This window comes from Citrus clementina, unplaced genomic scaffold, assembly GCF_000493195.1.
Source record: "Citrus clementina cultivar Clemenules unplaced genomic scaffold, Citrus_clementina_v1.0 scaffold_7, whole genome shotgun sequence".
Lineage (NCBI taxonomy): Eukaryota > Viridiplantae > Streptophyta > Magnoliopsida > Sapindales > Rutaceae > Citrus > Citrus x clementina.
Genome location: NW_006262075.1, coordinates 15,728,192 through 15,753,390, shown reverse-complemented (window position 1 = coordinate 15,753,390; position 25,199 = coordinate 15,728,192). Strand labels below are relative to the sequence as shown.

The 25,199-nt window shown below is 32.5% G+C and overlaps 4 protein-coding genes across 7 annotated transcripts; 2 read left to right on the top strand and 2 right to left on the bottom strand.

The window, feature by feature from the left end:
• Positions 1–2,195: 2,195 nt before the first annotated feature.
• Positions 2,196–4,000, top strand: LOC18037018 (protein WHAT'S THIS FACTOR 1 homolog). The gene has a single exon (XM_006427677.2). The coding sequence runs from the start codon at positions 2,390–2,392 to the stop codon at positions 3,836–3,838; it is 1,449 nt and encodes a 482-aa protein (XP_006427740.1). The 5' UTR covers positions 2,196–2,389; the 3' UTR covers positions 3,839–4,000.
• A 4,286-nt stretch (positions 4,001–8,286) lies between these two features.
• Positions 8,287–13,510, bottom strand: LOC18037217. 4 transcript variants are annotated; one of them, XM_006427675.2, is made up of 9 exons: positions 13,332–13,510; positions 12,515–12,719; positions 12,074–12,136; positions 11,703–11,839; positions 11,437–11,474; positions 11,250–11,295; positions 10,944–11,108; positions 9,264–9,351; positions 8,420–8,594 (listed from the first exon to the last, which is right to left on the bottom strand). In XM_006427675.2, exons 1-8 carry the CDS (start codon positions 13,450–13,452, stop codon positions 9,284–9,286), a joined length of 843 nt encoding a protein of 280 aa, XP_006427738.1. In that variant the 5' UTR covers positions 13,453–13,510; the 3' UTR covers positions 8,420–8,594; positions 9,264–9,283. The 4 variants fall into 4 exon arrangements, with proteins under 4 accessions (XP_024035781.1, XP_006427739.1, XP_024035782.1 ...); XM_024180013.1 differs by lacking the exon at positions 9,264–9,351 and having other exon boundaries at positions 8,287–8,664; positions 13,332–13,494; XM_006427676.2 differs by lacking the exon at positions 9,264–9,351 and having other exon boundaries at positions 8,287–8,594; positions 13,332–13,494.
• A 2,054-nt stretch (positions 13,511–15,564) lies between these two features.
• LOC18037598 (ATP synthase subunit epsilon, mitochondrial) lies at positions 15,565–17,893 on the top strand. The gene is made up of 2 exons (XM_024179985.1): positions 15,565–15,880; positions 17,557–17,893. The coding sequence occupies exons 1-2, from the start codon at positions 15,697–15,699 to the stop codon at positions 17,583–17,585; spliced, it is 213 nt and encodes a 70-aa protein (XP_024035753.1). The 5' UTR covers positions 15,565–15,696; the 3' UTR covers positions 17,586–17,893.
• Positions 17,894–18,485: 592 nt separating this feature from the next.
• LOC18037597 (magnesium transporter MRS2-F) lies at positions 18,486–23,854 on the bottom strand. The gene is made up of 6 exons (XM_006427672.2): positions 23,353–23,854; positions 22,849–23,067; positions 21,650–21,778; positions 20,491–20,603; positions 19,182–19,296; positions 18,486–18,909 (listed from the first exon to the last, which is right to left on the bottom strand). The coding sequence occupies exons 1-6, from the start codon at positions 23,731–23,733 to the stop codon at positions 18,628–18,630; spliced, it is 1,239 nt and encodes a 412-aa protein (XP_006427735.2). The 5' UTR covers positions 23,734–23,854; the 3' UTR covers positions 18,486–18,627.
• Positions 23,855–25,199: the final 1,345 nt, after the last annotated feature.

Here is a 25,199-nt window from a genome sequence, read left to right as displayed (position 1 = left end):
ACAATCATGAATTGCACAAAATAAGTAAAATTGACTCTCCATCATATGGAAATGGGAGATTGGAGAATATATATAATATAGGTAACAGAACATTTGAAAGAGTAACGGACATCACTAATCATACATATCATAATGGAGTTCAATTTAAATCGAGTATATATTGTGAGCAATGGTAATTATTGATAACATACAACATACTTACCCAATTCAAATTCACAATTTGTATCATTAATTAGTTATGTGTCACGCATAATTAACTGTCATGTGTAATGTGTTAGTTGATTTTATTATTTATTATTAATGTGCTAATTTTACAACCTTTATCAATAAGTGACTCATCACTTATGATACAAATTGTGCAAAGTGTAATATTACTCTTGATAGTATCCATAACAACCACAATATTATGTGTGAAAAATAGAAGGTATAGCGTTTTAGTCCCGGTCACATTGATAAGAGGAAATTAGGCTGCCAATAGGAAATAATTAAAAGATTTAACCATGATAATGGTGAGTGTTATTATATTATTAATCACAATTCTATATCTATAACATTTATTATAAAATAAGCGTCAAGGCTACATGAAATAATATTTTATCATCACTTCAATTTCTATGAGATAATTTGGATAAGAAGTCGTATGCACAATGCTCAAAATATCATATTAACATTTGAAATGATGGTACACTATATATATAGCGTATTACTCCAGAAGATGATGACTTGTTTCCATACGCAAAATTATTATTGTTCTACTAATACTAATATAATTTGATGAGTAATTATGCCATTTGTTATATCAGATGTAATTGATTTAGGGTAAATTTGTTTTACACAAGTATAAAAATTATTCTCATAGGGCATGTTTGGCACACTGCATTACATTATGTTGTATTCCATTATTTTAACGTAGATGTGTTTTATTATTCTGTATTAGCATTGTACTATATTAATATTGGACAATGTTTGATGCTACACTATACTGTCTATAATTTTTTTGTGATTAATTTAAATTATATATTTAAAAAATAATATTTATTAGTACTTAGAGATATGTTAAATATAGAAGTCTAAAATTTTACAAATTTAACATTATTTTTTAATATAAATGAAAAAAAATCATATCTTTTCATAAAGATAGAAACTTATAGCCTTAAAATTTTCGACAACATAACATTTATTTTTCAGTATTTTCCAAATTTATAACCTGTAAAATAAAGATTGAAACAAATAATTTAATTAAATAATCTCTAAATAACATCACAACATAAATAAATAGTTAAAACCCGGAAGTTTAGTTTAAAAGTCATCTTAAAATGATAGAATAAAAAGTTTGTGCATACCGGAAGATAGTTACAAAATAATAAAGTGATACGATAATTGTAACATATTCACTAACAAAATGAATTGTACTAAATAATCCAAGTGTTCTGTAGTATATGTAATAATATTTTATATCATTAATATTACTATTAATTTTAATTAATATTATTCATATTTAAATATTTATTATTAGTTATATTAAAATTTTTAAAAATAATTAATTTTAATATATTAATTATTGTAATATAATTAAATAATGTAATAATATGTTATATTTTTAAGTATTCATTATTACTTACATTAACTTATTAAATATTTATCAATTTTATATATTAATTATTATAATATAATTAAATAATACATTATTTAGTTCTATTTTTTATATCATAAAAATTAAAAGATAATATAATATTATTGAATAATATATTATAAGTTTTTAATTTATATTAATAATTATAATGTAAAAATAAAAGAAAATAGAAATTAATATTATATTATATTAAAATTATTTATTATTAAAATTATTATTTATTATTATTATTATTATTAAGTTCAAAAAAATAAAAGCAGGCTTTAGTCAATGCAATGACCTGCTGCAGCCATTGCAATCCCATGTTTAGCTAACACAATGACAGCTAATGAGGGGTACCAAACAACCCCATAACGTTTCCTTATTTAAAAAAAAAAAAAATGACATCGCCAAATCTCAACAATGTCAAATTAAGGGGGCCTTCTATAATATTCTAATTTAAAGGGTTCTACTTGGAATTAGATAACGTACAAGTAGCCAATTGATAATTACCGTTGACATTTGCCATAAAATCAATATGTCACCACGCGTTTCGGTAGCCAGATTTAACTGCAAAATGTTCCAACCGTTGGATGGCCTCATAAGAAATCCAGCGGTCTATGAATTTCAAATAAAAAATTCGTCTGTTTAAAAGTTAAGCCAATTTCTCTCTCCGCCGGTGGCTTTCCCTTCCCCGCGCGTTGTTGCAGCGTGGTTTGGGTGTCAGCCGATTTTGGAGTTGCACGCCATCTGTTTGTGATAAAGTCTAGCTGAAAAATGACACAGTCTCTCTCTGTTTCTTCTCAAAATGATACTTTTTTCCGCTGCAGCTTCTTCTCATCAACTCCTGCTCTGATACACAGAAACAGTTACAGCTTTCATCAAGCTAGTAAGAAGTCGAGAAATATCTCTATTTCAGTTACATGTGCATCTCCGAAAATTGTACGAAGTCCTTCACTTGACAAGCACATAGTGACCCATAACAGAACCCGTTTTGTGCAAAAGTTGAAAACATTATTACTTTCCAAGCCAAAACACTATATCCCAATACACATTCTTTCTAAATGCAGGTCGTATCTTTCGCTCCCCAAGCCTAAGTCGATACGGTCAATGATCCATCGTTATCCTATGATATTCGAAGTTTTTGCAGTTCCCATGCCACCCACGCCGTTGAATGCAACTAAATCAGGCTATCAACAGTGTGTCCGTTTGACCCCGGCTGCAGCAGCTCTTGCTGCTCAGGAAATAAGTCTCAAATCAGCCATCTCGAATACTTTGGCGGATAAGCTCCAGAAACTTCTCATGCTCTCTTCTCATCGCCGGCTGCTGCTTTCGAAGCTGGTTCATCTTGCTTCTGATCTTGGCCTGCTGCCTAATTTCCGTTCCCGCCTCTGCAATGACTATCCGGACAAATTCAAGATGGTCGACACCTCGTACGGCCGAGCTCTTGAACTTGTGTCATGGGACCCTCAGTTGGCGGTTCCTATGCCTTGTGCTGAAACGAAATCACTTGGATTGATTGTTGACAGGCCTCTAAAGTTCAGGCACTTGAAACTCCGAAAGGGATTGAATTTGAAGAGACGTCATCGGAACTTTTTGATAAAGTTTGGCGAGCTGCCTGATGTGTGTCCTTACAACACCTCTTCTGAAGAATTTCCTAAAGAGTCCCTTCAAGCGGAGAAGAGAGCTTGTGCATTGGTGAGAGAGGTGTTAGGGATGATGGTGGAAAAGCGAACTTTGATAGACCATTTGACTCATTTTAGGAAGGATTTCGGGCTATCAAACAATTTGAGGGCGATGATACTGAGACACCCAGAGTTATTTTATGTCAGTCCAAAAGGCATAAGAAACTCTGTGCAGTTGGTGGAAGAATTTGATGAAAAGGGCGTGCTTTTAAAGAGAGACGAAACTCTGTTGATTAAAGAAAAGTTGATGGAGTTGGTTAGGGAGGGGAAAAAGATGAGACGAGAGAGGAGAAAGCAGAGCATTTTTGGAAATTGTATTGATGAATGTTGTAGTGATGGTGGCCACGATGAAGTTGATGAACTCGATAATAATGATGATGATGGTTTTGAGAATTTGTTTGAGTCAGCAGATTCAGATCTTGATTATCATTTTGATGATGATGGGAGCTTCGAGTTGGGGGATCATTGGGAGAATGGGGAATTATGGACTGCTTCCTCTGTCCTCACCAACAAAGATGGACAATGTATAACACCTTGGTAATTATCAGCGACTGTGTATAGCTCTCCTAAAGATATGACTTCGCATAAAGCCTTGGTAATAATAAATTATGTTTGCATTTTTATCATTCTCATGTGCTTGCAGTCGCACATATGATCATAGTTCATGAATCGATTTAAAAACTGATAAAGATCAACACACTCTGCTATTTTTTAGTGTAGTTGCCGATAATCAAATTTACTCGAGTGATCTATCTTAAGCAATTTTTCTGGTGACAAAATTGACTAATAACTTCTGAAATAAACTGGATTACTTCACTTCTGCATAGGGATGGCAAAATCCCGGGCCGGGTCCGGGTATTGCAATGACCGGACTCTGCCCGGATGCAACCACTTCGGGTCCGGGCCGGGTTTTAATCCGGGTACCCAAATTTTATATTTTTAATATTATATGTGTATATATTTTTTATTTTTTGGTAATTTTATAAGTTTTAAATTTATTTCAATAAAATTTGACATGAAAATATAAATTTTAAGTGTTTAAAACTTTATATATGTATAATAAATGAGTCAAATAAATATAAATATTTAAAATAATATATATTTTATAATATTTTTTTAATAAAATCCGGATTTCGGATTTATTAAGTGATGCTGAAGACCGACCCGACTTCATACTCGGACCGAGTAATACCCGACCCACAACGCTCGGGTACAATTCGGGTCCAGACCGAGCGGGTATTTTGCCATCTCTACTTCTGCATGGCCTTTGCTGAAGAAGAGTAGTTACTACATTCAACAAGTTTGGTTTAACAATAATAGGTAGGAGCCTAGCTTAGCATCTTTGGCTGATTTGGCCTGCTAAAGAATTCTTCTTGTTTTCAAATCTGGCTCTGCAGGCATCAGCAATACAATACCATTGAAAGGTGGAGCCTGAACGCATCTCCAGCCCATGCTTTCACTTTAATATTTTTATCGGGCGGCCAATAAAAATATCTCTTTTAACTCAAATGCCATCCCACCCGTCCAATTTCACCTATTCATCCAAAAGCTCAAAATATTTTTCAGGAGCGCTGATACCTGGGAGAATTGTGTGGGATGTACCCCATTCCCTTCAAAATACCTAATATATACCTAAAATTATAACACTCTTAAATTTTACACATATATACTCTAAAAAATTAGAGAAAGTACAAAAATAACCACAACTAAATCCTTATAAAACTAAACCCAACTCCTCGAAGTCGGGTAAATGGTCGAGAATACTCGACTTCAACCAAACCATACACAATTAATAATTCAGCATAAATTCTCGACTTTTTCATGTTAGTCGGGTAAATAGTCGAGAATACTCGACTTCAATTGAAATAAAAAATTATCTGAAAAATTCTTGATTTTTTCAAGTAAGTCGAGTAAAGAGTCGAGAATACCTGACTTTAATTTAACCTTACCCAATATTCATTCAGCAAAAATTCTTGACTTTTCATTGAAGTTCGGTAATTGGTTGAGAATACTCGACTTAAATTGAAATGAAAATTTTCCTTTTAATTAAGTCGGGTAAAAAGTCGAGTATACTCGACTTTGGTTGTGTTATTATATAGAAGTTATGAGAGAAAGCAAACGTAAATAGATGATTTTTTTAGGTTATTTTTGACTTTTTACACTTTTTGGAGGTATATGTATGTAATGGGGTATACATTTGGCATTTAAGGACAAATGGGGTATATTTAAATAAAAAACCCCTGATACCTCCACCCCACATTTTTTTTAAATTCACCCAATTTTCAAATAATAATTATAAAAGTTGCACATTATTTTTAAAAATTTCAAATCAAGAAAAACTTTGGAGAATTAATTAACTAAATCTATCTTAATTCACTTGTGACTTAGATTTTTTTAGCATATTTGATTACAAAAATTGCTTTGACATAAGTTTAAATTGAATATTTTACCCTTATAAAGTAAAATTATCAAGAATTTACTTTAACTTCAATATTTTTCTAATTTGTACCAAACTCATTGTTTCAATACTACTTTATTAGTATGATTATTATTTTTTAATTAAATTAATATAGTGTCCTTATGGCACAATTCTCATATAAATTATTAGACTATCAAATTTATGTCATTTACACATAAGGGTAGTGAAATAATAATTAGTTTTCTTTTAAAAATATTAAATTATAAGTCGCAAAATTAAATACCTAAATTATTAGATACAATAACTCATTTTTATGAGGATAATTTTGTCTTTTTATATCATAACAATAAAATAGTAAAATAAAATTAAAATTTATGATCAAAGATGATCAAAGAACCTAAAAAAATTAATATAAGAATTTAATTGATTAACTGTACAAACTCTTACTAATTTATATTTTTTAAGAATATTGTGAACTTATTGTAATTATTTTCTAGAAGTGAAGTGGATTTACAAAAATAGTGGGCTGGAAATATCCCATCCATTTTTCAGTGGGGCTTTTCACATCCCTCAAAATTTCTTATAAAACCCCTTATTAATTGAAATTATTTAAATATAAATTAATTCATTTTTTTACACTGATATTATAATCACATGATTCATATTATAACTCATATTACATGCGACTATTACTGATGTTTACAACCAATTTATTACTGGACTAATTTACATTAAATTTTATGAAGCATTGTTTAGATTTTTACTCTCATTAATATTCGAAGGACATCTACTTCACTTGCATTTCGTAAGGGAGAAAATTATTTTTACTCAATTACACAATATAACTGAGGAATGAATTATTTCCACACCACTTTTGAATGGGAATTCACTTAAAATTTAAATAAATTATTTTATACAAACTTTTTACTCCCACCCCATTGCACAATTAATATTGATATTGTAAATTTTCTTTGAAACAATAATCTCGTTGAGAAAATTATGAGAATTCAGTTTAGAAAATTATAAAAACTAATTTTTATCCCCAAATCAAATTCAGGTGTCCAATTGAAAAAAAAAACTTGAAATTTACACCGCCCTAAGAGTCTTAGTGATATTTATGGTTGAACTTACCATAAATGAACTTGAAATGGAGAATAGTGACTAAATCTAACAAGCGCAAGAAATTGACTTTAAGAGATTTCAATAGATTTTCAATGCGAAATCTCTTAACAAGCCATATAAGAAAAGAAATCTTAAACTAAATCTAACAAGCACAAGAAATTTACATGTCAAAATAAGATAATCTATTATGAGGGAGGTGAATAGTGACTCTCATGGAGTGATAAGCCTATGCTGCGCTGTTAATTAGAAAGCAAGGAACCAATGCTCCCTTATAAAATCATCTAAATAGAATGTTAAAATGAAACTGAGCATTTCCGAAATGGGGTTTGTTTAAAAGGAATTAATTTGGTTTGAAGGGAATTAATGGAGGGAGAAGTTGGGTTGTTAAAGATTGCATTTAACCAATTGTAAGTTATGTATGATTCAGCCAAGAGAATGAATATTTGAGAAGTAGGTTTTTCATCCATGTTTGAATTTGTTTAGTGATTCATCCGAAATTTATCAAGTGTGTCAATTTTTAACCTTTTCATTAACAGCTTTAGAGAATCTCAACTAGTATATCAAACGTACATATCCTGAATGTTGCAAAAGCCAAAAGCTAGAGTTAAATTGTTTTAGTAAAGGCATGGTGGCATTTACGAGTTTATCAATGATTTCTTTTTAAAATTTGTTAATTTGTATAAATGATTACTTCAAAAGAAAAAAAAACTGAGATATACTAGGAGAATGAAAAGGTGTATACAAAATTTATTATTTTTGTATAATAGTAATTTGATGAATGGGTTCAAATATCCTTCCCCTGTTAATATTTTTTTGTACTTTCTTATAAATATTTATATATTTTTCAAAAAAATAAATTAAATGTTATTTTTGCTTATTACACACCTAACAAATACTATTCAATTGTTCAATGATTCCACGTCTTCTTGAATCCTGGTTCATAAACATATTCTGTTCTTAATGTGTTCCCCGTTAACCGAGATCCACAATAAACAAGGATATTCAAGAATTCAACAAACATTGTGAAAATCCTGAAAGCAAAACCCAGAAATCCAAGTCACAACAGAAGCTAAATAAACTTGTCTGCACTTAAATTCAACACTTTTATTTATGTAGTTGTATTAAACAAAACCAAAACTTCAAAAACAAATCTTATTATAAATGTAGAAGAAAAAATGTAGCTTGTAACAGTGAATGTAATTTTTAAATTATTTTGAAATACATTTGTTCAAGAAATTCTGAGTTTCAAGTGAAACTTAATAGAGAGATGTTAAGATTTTTGTTGAGAAATATTCAGACTTTCGTAGAGCGCAATATTGCTCTTGATAAAGATGAGAGAGGTATCATAAGTTTTTTACCATACAAATTATTAATCAAATCAATATAACTTCCAAACAAAAGCCATTAGTGTTTACCAAACACTTTAATACTATAACTTTCCAATCTTTATATAATTCTTGGCATTTAGGTACTATTTAAGTCATAATTAGTGCAAATCCCTCGTCTCTGTAAGCAAATAGTAAAAAGATAAAATGTAGAGCAAATCTACATGTACATATGTATGAAAAGACAACATTTTCTCAGTGAATATCTCAGGATGCAGAATGATCTTTCACCATTAAAATCTCTCCACATAATTTTTGAGGCAGTTGTTCTAGTTCTTTCCCTTCTTGCCATGCTTGCCCTACTAAAACTCCTGGCCCAACATGACGTATATAGATCACAACTTGGTCGTCGAAAGGATAAGGATGCTTTACTGCAAAAGGTACAGAAGACGTCCGCATTGGTCATAGTGGTTACATCTTTCTGTAGCTGAAAACAGAAATCTAACATGATATGATAGTTAATGGTATCACCAGATCCCATTCATTAATATATGAAATACACTAATCCCAACACTAATCTTCAATTTTAGCATTGGTATTTTGAGATCTACCAGTCAACAGGCATCAAAGTCCCAAAAATCCAAATACAATTCATTACATAATGTTTTTTCCCCTAAAGCTACATGATCATAAATCCTGCATTTCTACAGTGACACGTTTAGGTGAGTTCAACTCTTTTCAGGACCAGAAGACTCACGTTCAGGTGAGTCCAATTCAGGTAACAATTAAATTAAGAGAAGTTATCAACTATTGTTCTTCAAAGTCATACGATTCAATCCAGCCCCTCAACCTTTCTGGCTTTCTGCGTGCAGATGCTCAAGGAACTATCAATATACAACTCACTTTCACTACTTGAAAGATGAACACAAGTTATTTGTTGCCATCAAATCCTCAGTTTTTTCCATGAGAAAACTAAATAGTCCTAGGATTAGCTACAGTTGATCCCTAAATTTCATTGGTGGACAAATTACTACAGTACACCATAATGTCATTGCTCAAATAGTTGAATTCCAATTCTATTAAGATGCGGAAAATCATACCTATCACAGAGTTATTATTCTCACTGGAGATCTTCCAAAAACAAACCAAGGTTAAAGAAAATTGCTAGGTCCTTTCTTATCCTGCGAGCTGGTCATTTTGCCAAAGCATAATAAAGTCCATCCCAGAGTTAGTTTATCAAAAGACGGTACAAAACTATAGCAACAGACAGTTAGTTCATCAAAGACAGGTCAAAACTATTGCAACAAACATATATGGTTAGACAATTATTATCTTCTCCAAAAAATTAAAAACTCAACAAGAGAACTTGTTGGTCCAATAGCGGCTCCTAGTAATAATGATATTTTTAGGTATTTTATGTCTACTATTTACTTTCATAGGTTATTTTCTACACCCATCATTTAAAGTTCAACAACTAACAAGTTATTTTTGTCTTTTACTTGGAATTTAATGTCTCTTTGGATTCAGAGTCAATAGAAAAGGTTGTTGATTTTTTCTGAGTTCTGGGGATAAAAAATATATTATCAGATCCAGACCCAATAAAAAATTATAGACTCTTAGGGTTCATTTTGTTGTTCTTCTCTAGTTCTCCTCACTTCTCTTGATAATGTCTACCCATTTTCTTTCTCTCTTAATTCTTACTCTTTGCTAAACTAAAATGTAAAATTTTAATGGGTTATTTCCACCCAACCCCCAAATCTTTCGACATTTTCCACCGCGCACCCAATTCCGTTAATTTGACCGTTACTTTTAACGGAACTATTTGAAAGTGAATGAAATGTCTGAAATACCCCTAATCTTGAATTAGAAAAGAATTAAATGAGATAAAATGTTAATCCAATAATTAATATTTACATTAAAAATTCTTAATTAAAGGTAATTAATAATAATCCCATCAATTAATTTATCATCATAAAATAATATTTAGGGCATGAACTTCCAAATTTACCCTTTGACCGTTAGAATAAACGGTCAAATTAACGGATTTGGATGTGGATTGAGCATTGTTGAAACATTTGGGTGCACGGTGGAATATGTTGAAACATTTGGGGGCAGGGCGGAATTTACCCAATTTTAATCTAGTGAACCTCAAAATCTTACCCAAACTCCACAAGACTAGCTAAACAATCATAACTTAACCAACTCAATAGGTCTTCTACACATCTCATTAAAACACCATTTACATCAATTCTTAACCCTAGTCGCCAATTTTAGCACTGCTATCCTAAGAAGAAGTGCTGTGCAGCCTGATCTTGCCGTTCCGCTTCCGTTGAGGGCACGACTCCTCAAACGAATTTTATCACTTGAATAAAAGTCCACAGGTGCCATGTTTTTCTTATTTAATCAAATGGCTCTTAGGAACTTCTTATTATAAAATTCGAAGTACGCACCTCAGTGACATTCACAAAATCTTTTTAAATACTTCTATCCTTAGTACTCTGCAAACTTCTTTGATGTTAATATTTTTAGAATTTGCTTATAGAGTCCTTAATCTGCCAAGCAAGCATAAAACAAGAAAATTATGCAACAGAACATCATGACTTACACAATGCATCTGCAACTCTGAGAATAATTCATGAAGCCAAAAAAGAGAAGTAAGAGAAACATTTTCATTTGATGATAAAGTAAATTCAACAAAAGTTGGAAAATAAATTTTCATCAAGAGAATCAGAGGCTCAATATTGGCTTTTACTTTATTAGATGTTAAGAGTGATTCCAACCTGGTCTTGGAAAGCCTTGTGGGTATTGATGGAGACTAAATAATCCATCACCAAATTCATAAGCCAAATCACATGGCTGTTCTGTTGACATTACTTCCTTGAGTTGATTGACCACAAAGTACAGTGGGCTGAAGGAATTCACCAATTGACCCACAATGGATCCACCTGAATGATATTATCTTGGTTCAAATCCAGTCACTTTTGGATATCAAGTGAGCTCATAGACATATGATACAGAAAAATAAACCATGAATAAATAGAAGCAACCAAGAGTTAATAAGGAGCCCAATTTATACACATGCTTACTGATAAATCGACCATAAGTACTCCCATCATCACTACAAAATATTGCCTGAAAAGTGTAACAAATGAATCAGACATCTGTTACCATATTTTATTAGGAATGAAAGAACATACTAAATGTAAAACACCAGAGAGATAACAAAAGGTAATTGTGGGCTTGTAGAGTTATATGAGGAAGTCTAGAACAAACCTTCTTAAAGAAATTCATCCAAGCAATAGGCCATGGACCTAGTTAACAATTTTGAACATCAATATCATACAATGTCTATAAATCAGTACCCAAATAAAAATCTAATAATGTTGTGTTTTTGAAAATAACAATAATAATATTAGGATAACTTGCAAACTTACAGTAGGAGGTGGAAGTGGGGGAATATGTCCTCATTTCACATAAAACATTAACAGATAAATTAATAATTAAAAAAAAGGCTCTTTCTTTCTCTTGAAATGACTTACCTCCACTTGTTCGGCAATTGTAAAACTCGAGTGGCATTTGACCATCTTCCTTACGTAGCACATTTGATGCAATCTTCTTTGCAAATTTAGGATCATCATATCGTGTACCAGCTATCTCCCAAGCCCTTGAAATAAGTCTGCATTAGAATTTGTCAAGGTATATCAAGGAATACATTGAAACCATAAACAGGTGTCTTCAACGATATTATTTGCGAACTTTTGGTGCATAGATCACAATGCACAGATTAAAATAAAATAAAATAAAAATTCAGATAGAGATCTGGACTAACATATGAGCCAGGGAAAGCTTTTATGAGAAGCTAATCATTATGTTTACACATGAATAAATTGAAAAGCTTCATTGGGATGACCTAGGGTTTAGCAGTCGTAGCAACCGAAGTCGCCTTTCTTCCGGAATGTCTTCAATCTTTTTCCTGTTAATCACAAAAGTTTACAACTATATGCCATAAGTACAGGTTCGAAGGGAATCATTCATGATAAAACACATGATTTCAATGCATATAAGAAAATCCACGAGCACAAAGTGGTGCTCATCTCTTACTTCATTTCAGAAAAAACTTCAAAGTCATTACTAACCTACCCAAATAGTTTTTCTAATTCTCAATTACTGAAATGCACGCAATTAATAGCTATACCACTAGTTTTCATTCCAATATACATGAGGAAACACATTGATTTTACACCAGTAAATTTCCAAACAGAAACAAATGCACGAAAAAGTAGTCGGAAAAATCCAGCATATCAGCAAGTCATTTAAAAATGTCTTGATTGCCAAGTATATTGTTACTTACCAAAGATAAGCGGCAGGATTATAAGAAATAGGGTCTAGAGGAATCAACTCCTTTGGAGGATCAAGAAATGTGACTACATCTTGTTCGTCCAGGTAACTTATTTTACCAGTGAGTAGAATTTCGTAGGGTTTTTCATCCCAAGCTGATGCATGCACTTCTACAACACCAGAGTTGAATGCAAGTCTCTGATTATATGATTTCAAACCTAAATTTAAACATAAATTAATTAGCTACAGTGCCCTCGGTAAAGCATTGAGCAATTTTCTCGCTCTACTTATAAAGTAGCTTAACTGCTTTAACCTCCGTTAAAGTTCAGGAATACAACACTTAGCAAAACGGATTAAACATCACAATACTGGCCTCACCTATCAAAACTATAGACACTATGCTATCGACATTCTCGCTGTTTCTTAACTTTTCCTTTAAAATACAACACACAATCATTCTGCTAATGCTTTTTAAAAAGTTTTCACATACAATGGACTCATCTTTTGCTGTCTAACATGTACAAGTTAGTAAGTTACTCTTTGAAACCACCTTCGTCCTATAGAAATAACTATTTAAAGATCAATGAAAACAAGTGACAAGAAAAACGCAGAGATAAAAATCGAAATTTCAATTTAATCACCTCGAAAAATAAGAATCACAAAGACTCACCCAGAACCTTTATACATATTGCATGCAACTCCAATTCATATCAATGCTTTTTTAACCAATAATCAATCATCTTCCTAGAATAAATAATTTTCTAGCGACTTAAATATATTAATTTTTTTTTTGGTGGGCTACCTACAAAAGAGAGAAACAAAATGCGTACCTGGGAAAATTGTGAACCCAACACGTGGCAGGGGAAAGTGAGTTTGGGGCGAAAAGGGCGTCCGTCGCCGCGGCGCGTGCAGATTTGGAAGCGGATGACGGTTGCAAGTGATTGAGCTCATCTTTCACTGTCTCTTCGGAGCTTCAGCCTCAGGTTTTTAATTTTCAACTTTCAAATTGGGGTTTTGGGGCTAATATTAAACTACTTATTTAGAGTAGCTATAATTTGGAATAACTGTAATTTAAGGGGCTGTTTGTGATATGTTTGATTTTTTTCCCCCTCTTTCCAATTTTTATATACTGGAGATTTTTATGCAGCAAAAATTTGTATATTTATTTTCTATTATTGAGTTTTTTTATATAAAATGAAGTTAGTAAATTGAAATTATTTCTGTGTTGAACTGTTGAAGTATATGTATACATTTGCTATATTGATTATTGAAAATCTTTTCTTTGAAGAGAGAGTGAGAGAGAAGGTTCTCATAACACTTTGACATTTCGTCATTTTATTATTTTGCTGTCGATCAAGCCTCCATCAAGGTCAGAGTGAGTCGACCGACAAAAACTAGCTGAGATCATTGTCATTTCGCCATTGAAATCGCCGATATCTGTCAAAAACCACGTGACACCACCGCCATCCATTCTCTGGATTCCACCGTGTGAACACCATCACCATCAAACAATTCCTCTCCATCAACACCGCCTTTCTAACCATTTATCACCGCCAATCGACATATCATTCGTCGGAATTGGAACCAACACAAACTATAGCCTTTGGTCTCAAATTTCTAACCAAACTGCTGCTTTTTTAGACAAACCACCCCCATCATTACACTCATTACTCCCACCGTCCTCAAATCTTTCAAATTGATCCATCTTAGTCCAATTTTCCAATCACCATCGCTGATAACCTAATCTTTTGCTTATTTACAGTTTTGACTATATTATGGTTATTGTTGTAATGTCTAGTAGCTTTATTTGATACAATATTATGATATAATGATTTTTTGTCATGTTTACTAGAACGACCGTACCAATTCAAAGATTATGGTTTGCTATGAAAACTAATCAAATAATTGTGGTTTTTCACATCAATTGGATATGCTAATTAGTACTATGAAGATTTAATGATTATTGTTGTAACCAACTTTTGATTTTCTTCTAAATGTTTTTTTTTTTTAATCATGGAAGTTTAAATGGTTAACATGTTTTTGAAGAATTACGCTATTGATATGGCATCAGTAATCTTTGCAGCATGAAATGAAGTTCAGTTACTTTTTTAGGTATAAATAATGCATGAAATAATGAATTGTGGATTATTCTTGAATAATGAATCAAATTTATTTGGGTTCAAGAGAAAATTAGGCCAGAAGGGATGTTAAACAGCCCTAGTCGAAATTTAGTGATTTTATTCATTATAAATAAGGGTATTTTTTGTTTTCGTTATTTAATTAATAATCAATGGTTAAATTGGAAAAAAATGGAAAATTAAATTGAATCTCTATGTCAAAATTCCTACCTTATAAATAAAGGGCATGTTCATAATTCTATTAACAATCTATTGGTGAATTGGGCAATCAATAATTTTTTTTTTATGACATGTGCAGGGTCAATATATTGACTTATATGCTAGAGGGAGATAATGATAATTATAAGTTGAAAATATAATTTATGTTAAAATAAACTGAATCTGTAAAGAAATTGGGGTGTAAAGGTCTTTTAAAAAATGTTAGGGAGTTTTTATCCCTTTTCTTAAATGTTAAGAGTGTATCAGCCATTTTCCCCAAAAAAAAAGACAAAAAATAAAATTTCCCTTCTATTTTAAAAGTTAAAATATATACCTACTTGGGGTTTTTGTCTGTGTACGAAAATATAATTTTTTTATTCTTTCTTTATGAGCGAATTTTTTGTGTAGGTTACATTAAACTGAATTTCAAATCTCAATCATTTTTTTTTATGTATTTACCAGTCAATTTGTATTCGTATATTAATAGTAATAAAAATGAAATGGACTAATGATGAATGCGCTGGCTGTTGAATGCAATCTCACATAGTCACGTGTATGATTACGAAAATTATAAAAATAGATTGAACTAATTTAAGAAAAAGAAAATATATCAACTCTTTTGAAATTATAACTATTAATTTGGGCCAACGTAGAAGCCCAATTGGAGTATAATAGGACTCAGCCCAGCCCACATAGAGGTCCACAGGTGAATTTTCCTCTGAAACTCTAGGTCTTCACTCTTCGAGATCATTACTGTTGGTGGCTTTTAGCCTTCATCACCGTCATCATCGTTTTCTTTCGCTAGCTGACGGCAACCCACAAAGAGAGAGCAAGAGAGAAAGAAGAAAGAAAAAAGCAAATGGCTTCAAACGCAGCGGTGCCGTTTTGGAGAGCAGCGGGGATGACATACATATCGTACTCGAACATCTGTGCGAATCTGGTGAGGAATTGTCTCAAGGAACCTTACAAAACCGAGGCCCTCACTCGCGAGAAGGTTCACTTCTCTATCTCTAAGTGGACCGATGGCAAACCCCAGAAACCCAGTAAGCATTTTTTTGGTTTATTTAGATCTGCTTTCACATCACATTTGCTGTGTTTGTCTTGTATGAAAAATCTGGTGTTCCGATTTATTTATTTTTTTATTAATTTCTTGGCTTTCAATTCTGGGTTTTGGGAAAAAATAAAATTTTCACTAATTGCGGGGTTTAAAAAATGAAACTTTAAGCATTATCTAATCTCAGATATGAATTAATGATGATTTGGGCTTGGTTTGTTTGTAAATTTTGTAGTGGGTTTCATTTGGTTCCTTCTTTTAATGATTTCTTGTTATCTTCATTTGATTTGTTATGTGGATTCTTACTATTGTTGATTTTTGCGAGTCCTGTGTGGAGCTTTAGATGGAACTTTTGCTCTGATTGTGCAATTGCTGTTAGGCCTTATAAGCCTGCTATTTTGCCTGTATATGTCCACGATATATTCTTTAATGTGTTACTTGATTGGAAGGAGCTTAGCTGCTCATGGTTTTTACCTTGATGGCAGCTATATTCTTTAATGTCTTACTTGATTGGAAGGAGCTAAGCTGCTCATGGTTTTTACCTTGATGGCATTTGTTATGGTTGAACATATTTGGCTCATCTTGTAGTTACATATAAAATAAACCCATAGAAACTATTTGAATTAGTCAGCTGGCTTTGGTTTCTATTTTTTCCTGGGCATAGATTAGCTGGACATGGGTTCTCTTCTCTTGTTGGGCTTCTTTCAGAGTTTTGGGCATGATGTTGTACTGGTTTACTGTTTTATTATTGGACGGTTGAAAGTAGTTGTTTATTTTTAGAAAACAGTGTAGATAGAATGTTTAGGTCCTTTTCTTAACAATTTATGGTGAAATTCTATCCTAGTTAATTCTTCTTCTAGATAGCTTATGAAAGATTCAGTCAACCGTCTCTTGAATTGGGTGCAGTTTATGTTTGCTATGACATTGTTCGATGGCGTCTTATGTTGCATTATATGCTGTTATGTGTCTTCTTTCTTGGATAGATGAGTTTCATGCCTTGTATAAGTGACATTTTTATGCAGTTATTTCGCCTTTTGCCTTTCATTTTGACTACGATGATTGAGAAGTCAAGCAGACTGATAATGGGCCTGGTAGTTTGCAGCATTCATTTGTCACTCTCTAGCTCATTTTCTTTTTCTCGGTAGATGCGTTAATTAATAATTTCAGCAGCAATGCTTCTTCACTTTTTCTCTTAGACAATCTTTAGTTATAACTGCATTTTACTTCTGAATTGCTGATTCATCTGAGTCACTTTGTTGGAAACTACCTTTTCTCTTCTGTCAATGATCCTTTATTTTTTATAATACTTAAAAGTAGAAGAAAGTAAAAAATTATGCTTGTTTTATTAATCATGCCTGAATATATGGTGCTCTGCACTACGAAAAATACGAAGGAAAAACTTCATCCTATTCCCAAGCAATTTCTTCCTGCTGTAGTATTATTACCGATAAATGTGATGGGTGTAAAGCAAGTACGTGGAATGAAGAATTCAAGTCGTTCCAAGAACGTACTAATAATGTGAATGGTCGACAATTTTATGCATCCTTTACATGTTCGCTCTGCTTTCTGGCTTGGTTTCATGTTGCTCTTTTTTTCTCTATATATCTTATCAGTCTCATTATTTCGTGACAAGTAATCTGATGACTTTATTGGTTTTGTTATCAGCTATTCGTTCTGATACTCCGGAAGAATGAGTCCAATGGTAAATTCGTGTCCAAATGTCAGTGTGGAGTGGAACAATGTGTGCGGCAAAGCTTTTTTCTGTTTCATTATTTGGTAGATTTAATCTTATTGGGTCAGTAATGCATAAAACTCTCGAACAACATTTGCATTTCTGTTTCTGCATGGCAAATGCATTTGTAATAATTTAACTGGCATTGACCTACTTTGGAAACTAGACTTATGTTTGTTTGTTCTTCATAGAAATTGATGGATATATATTTTCCAAGTGATGTTGGTGTGATTTTCAGTAGTAAGAATGGTGGGATTTGCATGTCCTCTATTTCCCCTTTTTCGCTCAAGATATTTTTGCTTTTAGTTTGAATTAGTATATGAGTTTGCACGTTAGTAGTACTTTCTTTTATATTGACAATTTTATAAAGAAGAAAGAGATGTGATCATGTGAAATAAGAATTTTTGGGTATAGAAAAGAAAATATGATGAAAATATTGCTTTAGAAATTAGTTATATGGTTTAATGGCTATAGATTGATTGAAGAGAGTTCTACAGAAGTTTGTACTTTCAATCATTTTCTGGTAATCCTACTGCTGATTTTTGTTTAATTTTGCAATATGTCCGGGTCTTAAATGCCAGTAATCATCACTCAACAGATTAGCTATTAAATTCAATTATTGATTGGAATATAAGCGAAATCATCTGTTAGTTTGCTGCTCAATTGTCAATATCTATGGACGGTAAAATATAAAATTTGTAGGATACTAAACTTCATTTGGGGTTACTGGCTTGTATTTTCAAGAAATAATGTAAACATAGTAAGCTCCTGAAATGGATGAATTAATTTTAGATAATTTTTTTACGGCATAATTAACAAACATAAAAATTACAAAAAGTAGAAAAAGAAAATCTCTGCCATCTCCATTATGATGAAAGAGCAAAACCATCTCTCATGTGGATACTGGATAGTATAGTCATAGCTCACGTACGCTGACACAGAACAATGAAGTTTCAATGTTTCATGTGTCATAAGCTCAAGAACTTTTTTCCACTAAAACAAATCTATGTAGACAACATAATCTTTTTCTTGCCCCATCCAACTGCAATCAGATATAAAGCAAGACAACCTCCTATTGTACCACATGTAGTCTGCCAAAACTTTATAGTTGGTGCATCAAAGAGAGTAATATGAATGTTCATGCCAAATAAACCTACAACAACAATACCAGCATTGAGTATCATGTTTGCAGCACTCAGCAACACTCCCATCTGCAGCAGTTGATTCTGTGTGTCATCCAACATGATGTTGATACAGTCTTCTGTGTCGTCTACATACTCGCTCATCTTAACAAAACAATAGACAATAGACATATGAATAATGTATGCGAAGCTTGTCCGAAAACGTTATAAGTAGAGAGAGAGACCGTGTATTTAAACATTGTATATTATAACAGCATGTCTAGCTGTAGCTTAATCATAATCTGAAATAATTTCATGCTTTTCACCACACTGATACGGTAACAAGATGAGAAGCCAATACAGCTGGATTGCATAGAACGGTGTAAAGAAATCATATAAATTAAATACTTGAAGAGCAGAAGCAAGCAGATACATACATCAGATAATTTTTGTAAGATGCCATCTATTTGTGCGAAATAGGCTTCTAACAGCATTTCTAGCTCCTCCACATTGGGCTTGAAGCTAGTGAAGTTTTGTGAGTTATTTTCTGACCTGCAGTGAAATAACAGTGTAAGTAGAAGAAATGGACTATCTAAACAAGCTTGATAATCTTCATACAACTAAAGTCAAAATTATCAGATTTTAAATTAAGCACATTAGAGAATGTCAAGTTGGAGGAGGGAGCGAGGAAAGAGCAAACTTCAGTGCACTTACTTGTAGCCTAAGTCCTCATATTGAAGAATTTTGTTCCTCTATTTTACTCGATATTTTATGAGATTGCGAGAAATATATTTTCCTGAAGAGGTATCATAGCCAAGTTTGTTAGAGTTGTTTCTGTCTCTATGTTTGGTTAACTCTGTCTGGCCTAGTGTGGACGTTGCAAAATTCTCAGTTTGACCAAGAAATTCTTGGAAAGAGAATAAAAACAAATATAGTGAAAATTGATAGCTATGTGAGTGAAAACTTCTGATTCAGCTGGCCAATGCAACTTTCCAGAATAGGAATTAATTTCTCAAATTTGGTATAAAATGTATCACAATCCATTTAAATGGAACAATTTGAAAATTTATTACAGCTTTTACACAAATAAAAACAGAAAAAAATTTTAGCTTTTAATTTACCACAAGTCATGAAAAAATAGCAAGATTAATCAAACCCACCAAGGAGTGAATAAAGAAGCCTTTTGGATATACTCTATAAGCTGAACAAGTCCTAATTGGCCAGCTTTCACTGTAACAAAGGGTGATCATTTGATAGCACCATCTCTAAGAGAGGGACATATAATTCTTCTTCAGAAGTAAAATTTTAGCCTCCCCTTTTTTGTTCACTTCTAAACCAAATAAATCGACCTCAACGAGTCCCATAGGACTACAAAATGTTGGGGCACACGTTTTTCATTTAAGGTTGATCTCTTCACATCTCTACTATGAATTTAAAATAATTTTTTGTTTTCAAGTAAACCAAAAGGAAAAACAGAAAAATGAAGACATCAGCACTAATAGGATAATATTTTTATAATCCTGAATGCCAAAATTTTGTGTTTAAGCCAACATCCAATTAAAATTGAAATAAATTCAAACATTTTAGTTATCAACCCCTTTATGATAAAGAAATTAAATGAACTAACAGCTAATGAAACTCTAAGAACCTAGAAGATATGTTTTGGGAAATGTTGGCACTTGTTAGAACCCAGAATAAGTAAAAGCAACTTTTATCTTGTATTAAGAAGAAGGATTCAGTTATTACCTGTCATCATCTTCATCACTTACTTCCTCTTTTGAAGCATTAAGCTTTTCTGTCAAATACATTTCAGCCATATCATTGTCATCATCCAGCAAATGCTCGATTTCATCTCTCACCTACAAGTTACAAGATGATCTCAAAATTAGAAACTATATAATAGACTTAAAGAAAAAAACCATGCCACTTGCAAAATCTTTTGGAAGTTTTTAACATTTCACAGTGTCCAAGCCAAAAGTAAATTTCATAAAATCTGGAGAAGAAACCTTGTGGCATACGTTATAATTAATGGACATGTTGCAAATAAAAATTATAAGATGAACTTATTGCTAGGTGTGTCTAACTTCATCATAGATAAACTTATAACAGATTCGACGGTCGGTTGTGAGTGATTACACAGTTGTTTGAGTGACTGACACTGTCATCTTAGCATGACCTAGTGGATAACTTATCACATGATAGAGAGATTATAAAATTAATATTTTCGACTTCAAAAATTGAGCAATTTCTGTTCAGAGAGACAACCTCATCTGTTTATAATCTATTAGCCCATAGTATCTCAAGCCATCTCCAGTCACCTGAGGCAACTGAATGTTCTGGGTTTATCACTCTAACAGGTGCCATTGCCAAGTAAAACTACATTTGCATGTAGAAATTTTTAACAAATATTCTTGCACAAGGAGCACTTCCAGATGCTAAGCTGCCAGTGCTCTCATTGATATCCAATAATATGCGTATAAAAGCACTGGACTCATACAACTTAGATAAGGAACCCTGTGTCCCATTTTCACACACAAGGATTGTATTTCCTGCTTACTCGTGAGAGGAGCCCTTAAACACTCTTTAATATCAGGATGTCTTGTCAATTCAGATGCTCAAGAACAAAGGTGTCAACTTCATTATGTGATTAGATATCCATAGGCAAGGGTAAGAATCTAGAGAAAATATAGAAATGTCGGGATAGAAAGACAAACAAAAAGACATTTTCATGGGAGAGAGAGGTCTCATTGACTCAAAATAAATTTTTAAGTTCAGACAATCTAAAAATATAATCACTCGTCTGAAATTCATTACTTTCTAAACAATAACCTACGTTGCACAGAAAGAAAATATACACAATATTAAAGACAACAAATGACAAAAGCTAACCAATATATTATCTTACCTTTTGAACACGACCATTTATTGCAACTAGGCGACTCTTTATCTGTCTAACACGCTCAAGATTTAGAGTGCTGATTTTTGTAGTGAGTTCATCTAATGCTGGATAAGCCTCTTCCTCTAGCGTTCGAGTCTGATACATTTAAAATCAAATCCAGCCCATACAGGACATAGTGTAAGATCAATTGCACCAATCATAAATTTAATCCGGAAATGCAGAACACAATTTGATAGGAAAAGCAATAACATGTTTGGCTTCAGAAGTAGCTGTTTCTCTTGGGAATTTTGAAAGTTAGTTAAAAAGGTGATAGATTTAGCATGGGCCACAAATTTAATTCCATGGAGGAAAACAATTTTGCTAAGAGCCAGAGACAATTAATGCATGGAGCTTCTAGAGCATGTGTTCTTAAATCATTCAGCCTCTTGTATTTTCACTCCTTGCTGCTGCAAATTAATTTCATTTGGCATGCATCTTTAGCTAAGCATTTATCTGGAAAAGTTAATAGGTTACTTTCTAAAAATGCTACTTTAATTTCTCAACCATATTTTTCTGGTTTTGCAATGAGGAAACTGTGACATAGTAAAGTTTTGAGTAACTTCGGCATGCAAATTGAAATTGAAAGGATTTAAAACAAAAATGAATAACTTTATTTGATATTGTTAAAAAGAGACCCGCAAATTATGGTTATACAACGAATGCAGATTCCACAGCATGAACAAGAGCACATGTGCAGTTGACCAGTGCTAGAAACTGCATTAAAATCACCCATCCTCCAACAGCTAATTCCATCATCACCAAAATTGTTCATATGATGTCTCCTAACCAAACAACAACCTCTCGTCCAAAGCAGAACTAAAATTACAAAATCATAAAGCTGAATATATGAATTAAGTATTTGTCACTGTATGAGCCACATGCCTAGAAAAAGAATAACTTTTCTTAGCCATTGCTCAGAACAAAAAGATATCCTTTCTGGCCATCAATAATTCACAAAATTTAACATTGTGATACTTTTTTTTGATTTTCCTAAGCGCATCCTTTATTACTTTCATGGAACAAACAAAAATAATTTCTTTAATTGCAAATAAACGCTGCATGTCCATAACATTTTCATGCACATCAAGTGCACAACTACTTGCAAGAAAAGATGATTAAAGTTTACTAATGCAATAGCACGTATTAAGAAGAAATTGAACACATACCTCAGAATCAAGGCATCTGCATGCAGATTCAAGACAAGACTCAAGTGCTCTAAACTCAAATGCCAAAACCTTAGGACCCGCCACCACCGATGTCTCTGGAGCATCATCTTTCCTCTCATTAGAACTTATAGAAGCCCTCCTGCGAAGAGTATGTTGTGAGGGACCAGACAAATTAGCTTCAGCTTTATCTTCCCTTTCCATTTCATCTCTCTCCCCTGCCTTTTAACCAGTTCATAATTCACAAGGTCAGAAGCTCATATCAGATAATATTCCCTAATTTACAAGAAAGTCCCCAGTAAAATAAAACAAACGCAGTTTCCTATATTCAAACCCTTTGTTGATTTTCAAAATTTAACCCTTTGTTGACCTCTCCAACAACATTTTACAAAATTTAAGGACTTTTTTGGCAACAAATTTTATGAGTTACAAGGTATGATCAAGAAGAACTCCAAACAAGGTACCAAAAATTTCGCAGAAATAAATAAAATGAATATAATCAAACACCTGTTGTGTGGACAAAGCTTGAAGAGAAGAAATGCGATGCTGCAAATCCTGAACGAACTGAACAACCAGAGGGTTGGTAGAATAGAGCATCAGTACCTCCTTGGCCGTCACAATAGCCTTGATGTGCTCCAAATTAATCACAATGGCGCGCTCACGCCCCAGAATCGAAGATGGGTAAGACAGCAAAGGATCCAGCACCCTGAGGTCACGTGCCGGCAACCCAGTACGCCGCATGATCACGTGCTTTCCCACCTCCTCAACCCGTGACTGCCCGGATTCCGAAACTACCAGCCATGTCCTCAGCCCCATTCCCTTCCTGGGCCGCGGCGTGGCAGTGGGCCCACCCCCTCCTCCACCTCCGCCGTCTTCTCTGTCCATCATTGCTGCCTTTGAATTCGAAGACGCCACTGATTGACTGTTATTAACCCTCTTTGTTTTTCGTTGGGTTTCTTTATTTATGCATTGTCCCGCCAAATTCGGAGGATAGAGGCGTTGTCGTGGGCAACAGAATTTTGGAAACTTTTTAAAACATGGGCCTGAATTGGGCGGCGTTCCCCAATAAAGCATAAGATCCGACCCGATTCAATAATCGAGTCGCATCAAATTTGCTCTGGTACTGTATGGATAGTATTTTAAATTTTGTTATAAAGTTTCAATCACTCATTCTATTTATTGAGATGATACAAAAAGTTGTTAAATGTTATTATTCTAAACTCTACTATATAAATATTTTTTATATCATTTGGAGGTTTGTACTTTCTATATCCTTTAAAATTAGGGTATTCTCATTTTTATCTCATTTTTTAGAAAGTCGGTCCAACAAAATTTGAGCCCAAGTGATTTTTCTAAAGAGGGAGTGAGCTCTATTCCAAATGTATGATGAACTATGGACTACAGATAAATCAACTTCTACAAACACATATGTTTGAATTCATATACAAATATTTTTTTTATGTAGACACGCTTTAAAATCATGATTTTTATAGGATTAGTTTTTAATTTTATTAAACTATACAGATATATAATTTATTAAAAAAAACTCTCTTAAACCGCACAGTTTAAGAGCATGTCTCTAATAAAAATAAATTATGGTGCTTGCACCTAAGAATAATTACATGTTTATAATCAAAAGTCGATTATCATATAGTTTGGAATCTAAACCTAAATTGGCTAGATCTACTTTTAAATATTTAAAAGAAAATTAACCTCCACCAAAGGATTAAATCCTTGACCTCTAGAATATGAGTGGAGTAGACCGCAAGTGCCTACTACTCAACTAAATATGGTTCGCCATTTTAAGTAATTTTTAAATACGGTGAATCTATTCTATATAGCTAAATCTACGTTATACATAAAATGATTTCAACAATTTTCCTTTTTAATGGAATAAATATATATCTCTTGATACCTATTTGGTATGCATTATCTAATGGTCATTAATGTTTATTTAATCGCATAAGCTCTTATTAAAATTTTTTTGATTGTTTGATTTTTTTTTTTTGAGTTTTTGACGATTAAATAAGATATTTTGCCTAAAGCTCAAATTTTGGATTTTTAAAAGTACAAGTTAAAAACTCTTTTAAATTTTAAGGCATTTGAAATGTCCTTTACTTATTTGACAATCTTATTTTATTCTTTCTATAACATAACTTTAACTTACCTATTAAAATAATTTTATAAGTTTTAATAAAAGCTCTCATTGATAACTAAATAACTAAATTTTTTTTAAGTGAAAGCTCTACAAATAAAAACTCTACTTAAATAAACTCTATTTGAAAAGTTATATCAAACAGAGCCTTATAATATCTCCAAACTAATGGTTTTATAATAGTAAGAATATTTGATTC

Excerpts from the sequence above, each read along its gene's own strand:
- LOC18037018 (XM_006427677.2), top strand. The coding sequence starts at position 2,390 with ATGACACAGTCTCTCTCTGTTTCTTCTCAAAATGATACTTTTTTCCGC.
- LOC18037217 (XM_024180013.1), bottom strand. The coding sequence starts at position 13,452 with ATGAGCTCAATCACTTGCAACCGTCATCCGCTTCCAAATCTGCACGCG. Across the intron at positions 11,840-12,073 it reads CTACGACTGCTAAACCCTAG|ACTTATTTCAAGGGCTTGGG; the intron begins GTCATCCCAATG and ends ATTCTAATGCAG. Across the intron at positions 11,475-11,702 it reads CAATTGCCGAACAAGTGGAG|GTCCATGGCCTATTGCTTGG; the intron begins GTAAGTCATTTC and ends ATTGTTAACTAG.
- LOC18037598 (XM_024179985.1), top strand. The coding sequence starts at position 15,697 with ATGGCTTCAAACGCAGCGGTGCCGTTTTGGAGAGCAGCGGGGATGACA. Across the intron at positions 15,881-17,556 it reads TGGCAAACCCCAGAAACCCA|CTATTCGTTCTGATACTCCG; the intron begins GTAAGCATTTTT and ends TTTTGTTATCAG.
- LOC18037597 (XM_006427672.2), bottom strand. The coding sequence starts at position 23,733 with ATGATGGACAGAGAAGACGGCGGAGGTGGAGGAGGGGGTGGGCCCACT. Across the intron at positions 23,068-23,352 it reads AAGCTTTGTCCACACAACAG|GCAGGGGAGAGAGATGAAAT; the intron begins GTGTTTGATTAT and ends ACTGGTTAAAAG. Across the intron at positions 21,779-22,848 it reads GCAGATGCCTTGATTCTGAG|ACTCGAACGCTAGAGGAAGA; the intron begins GTATGTGTTCAA and ends TAAATGTATCAG.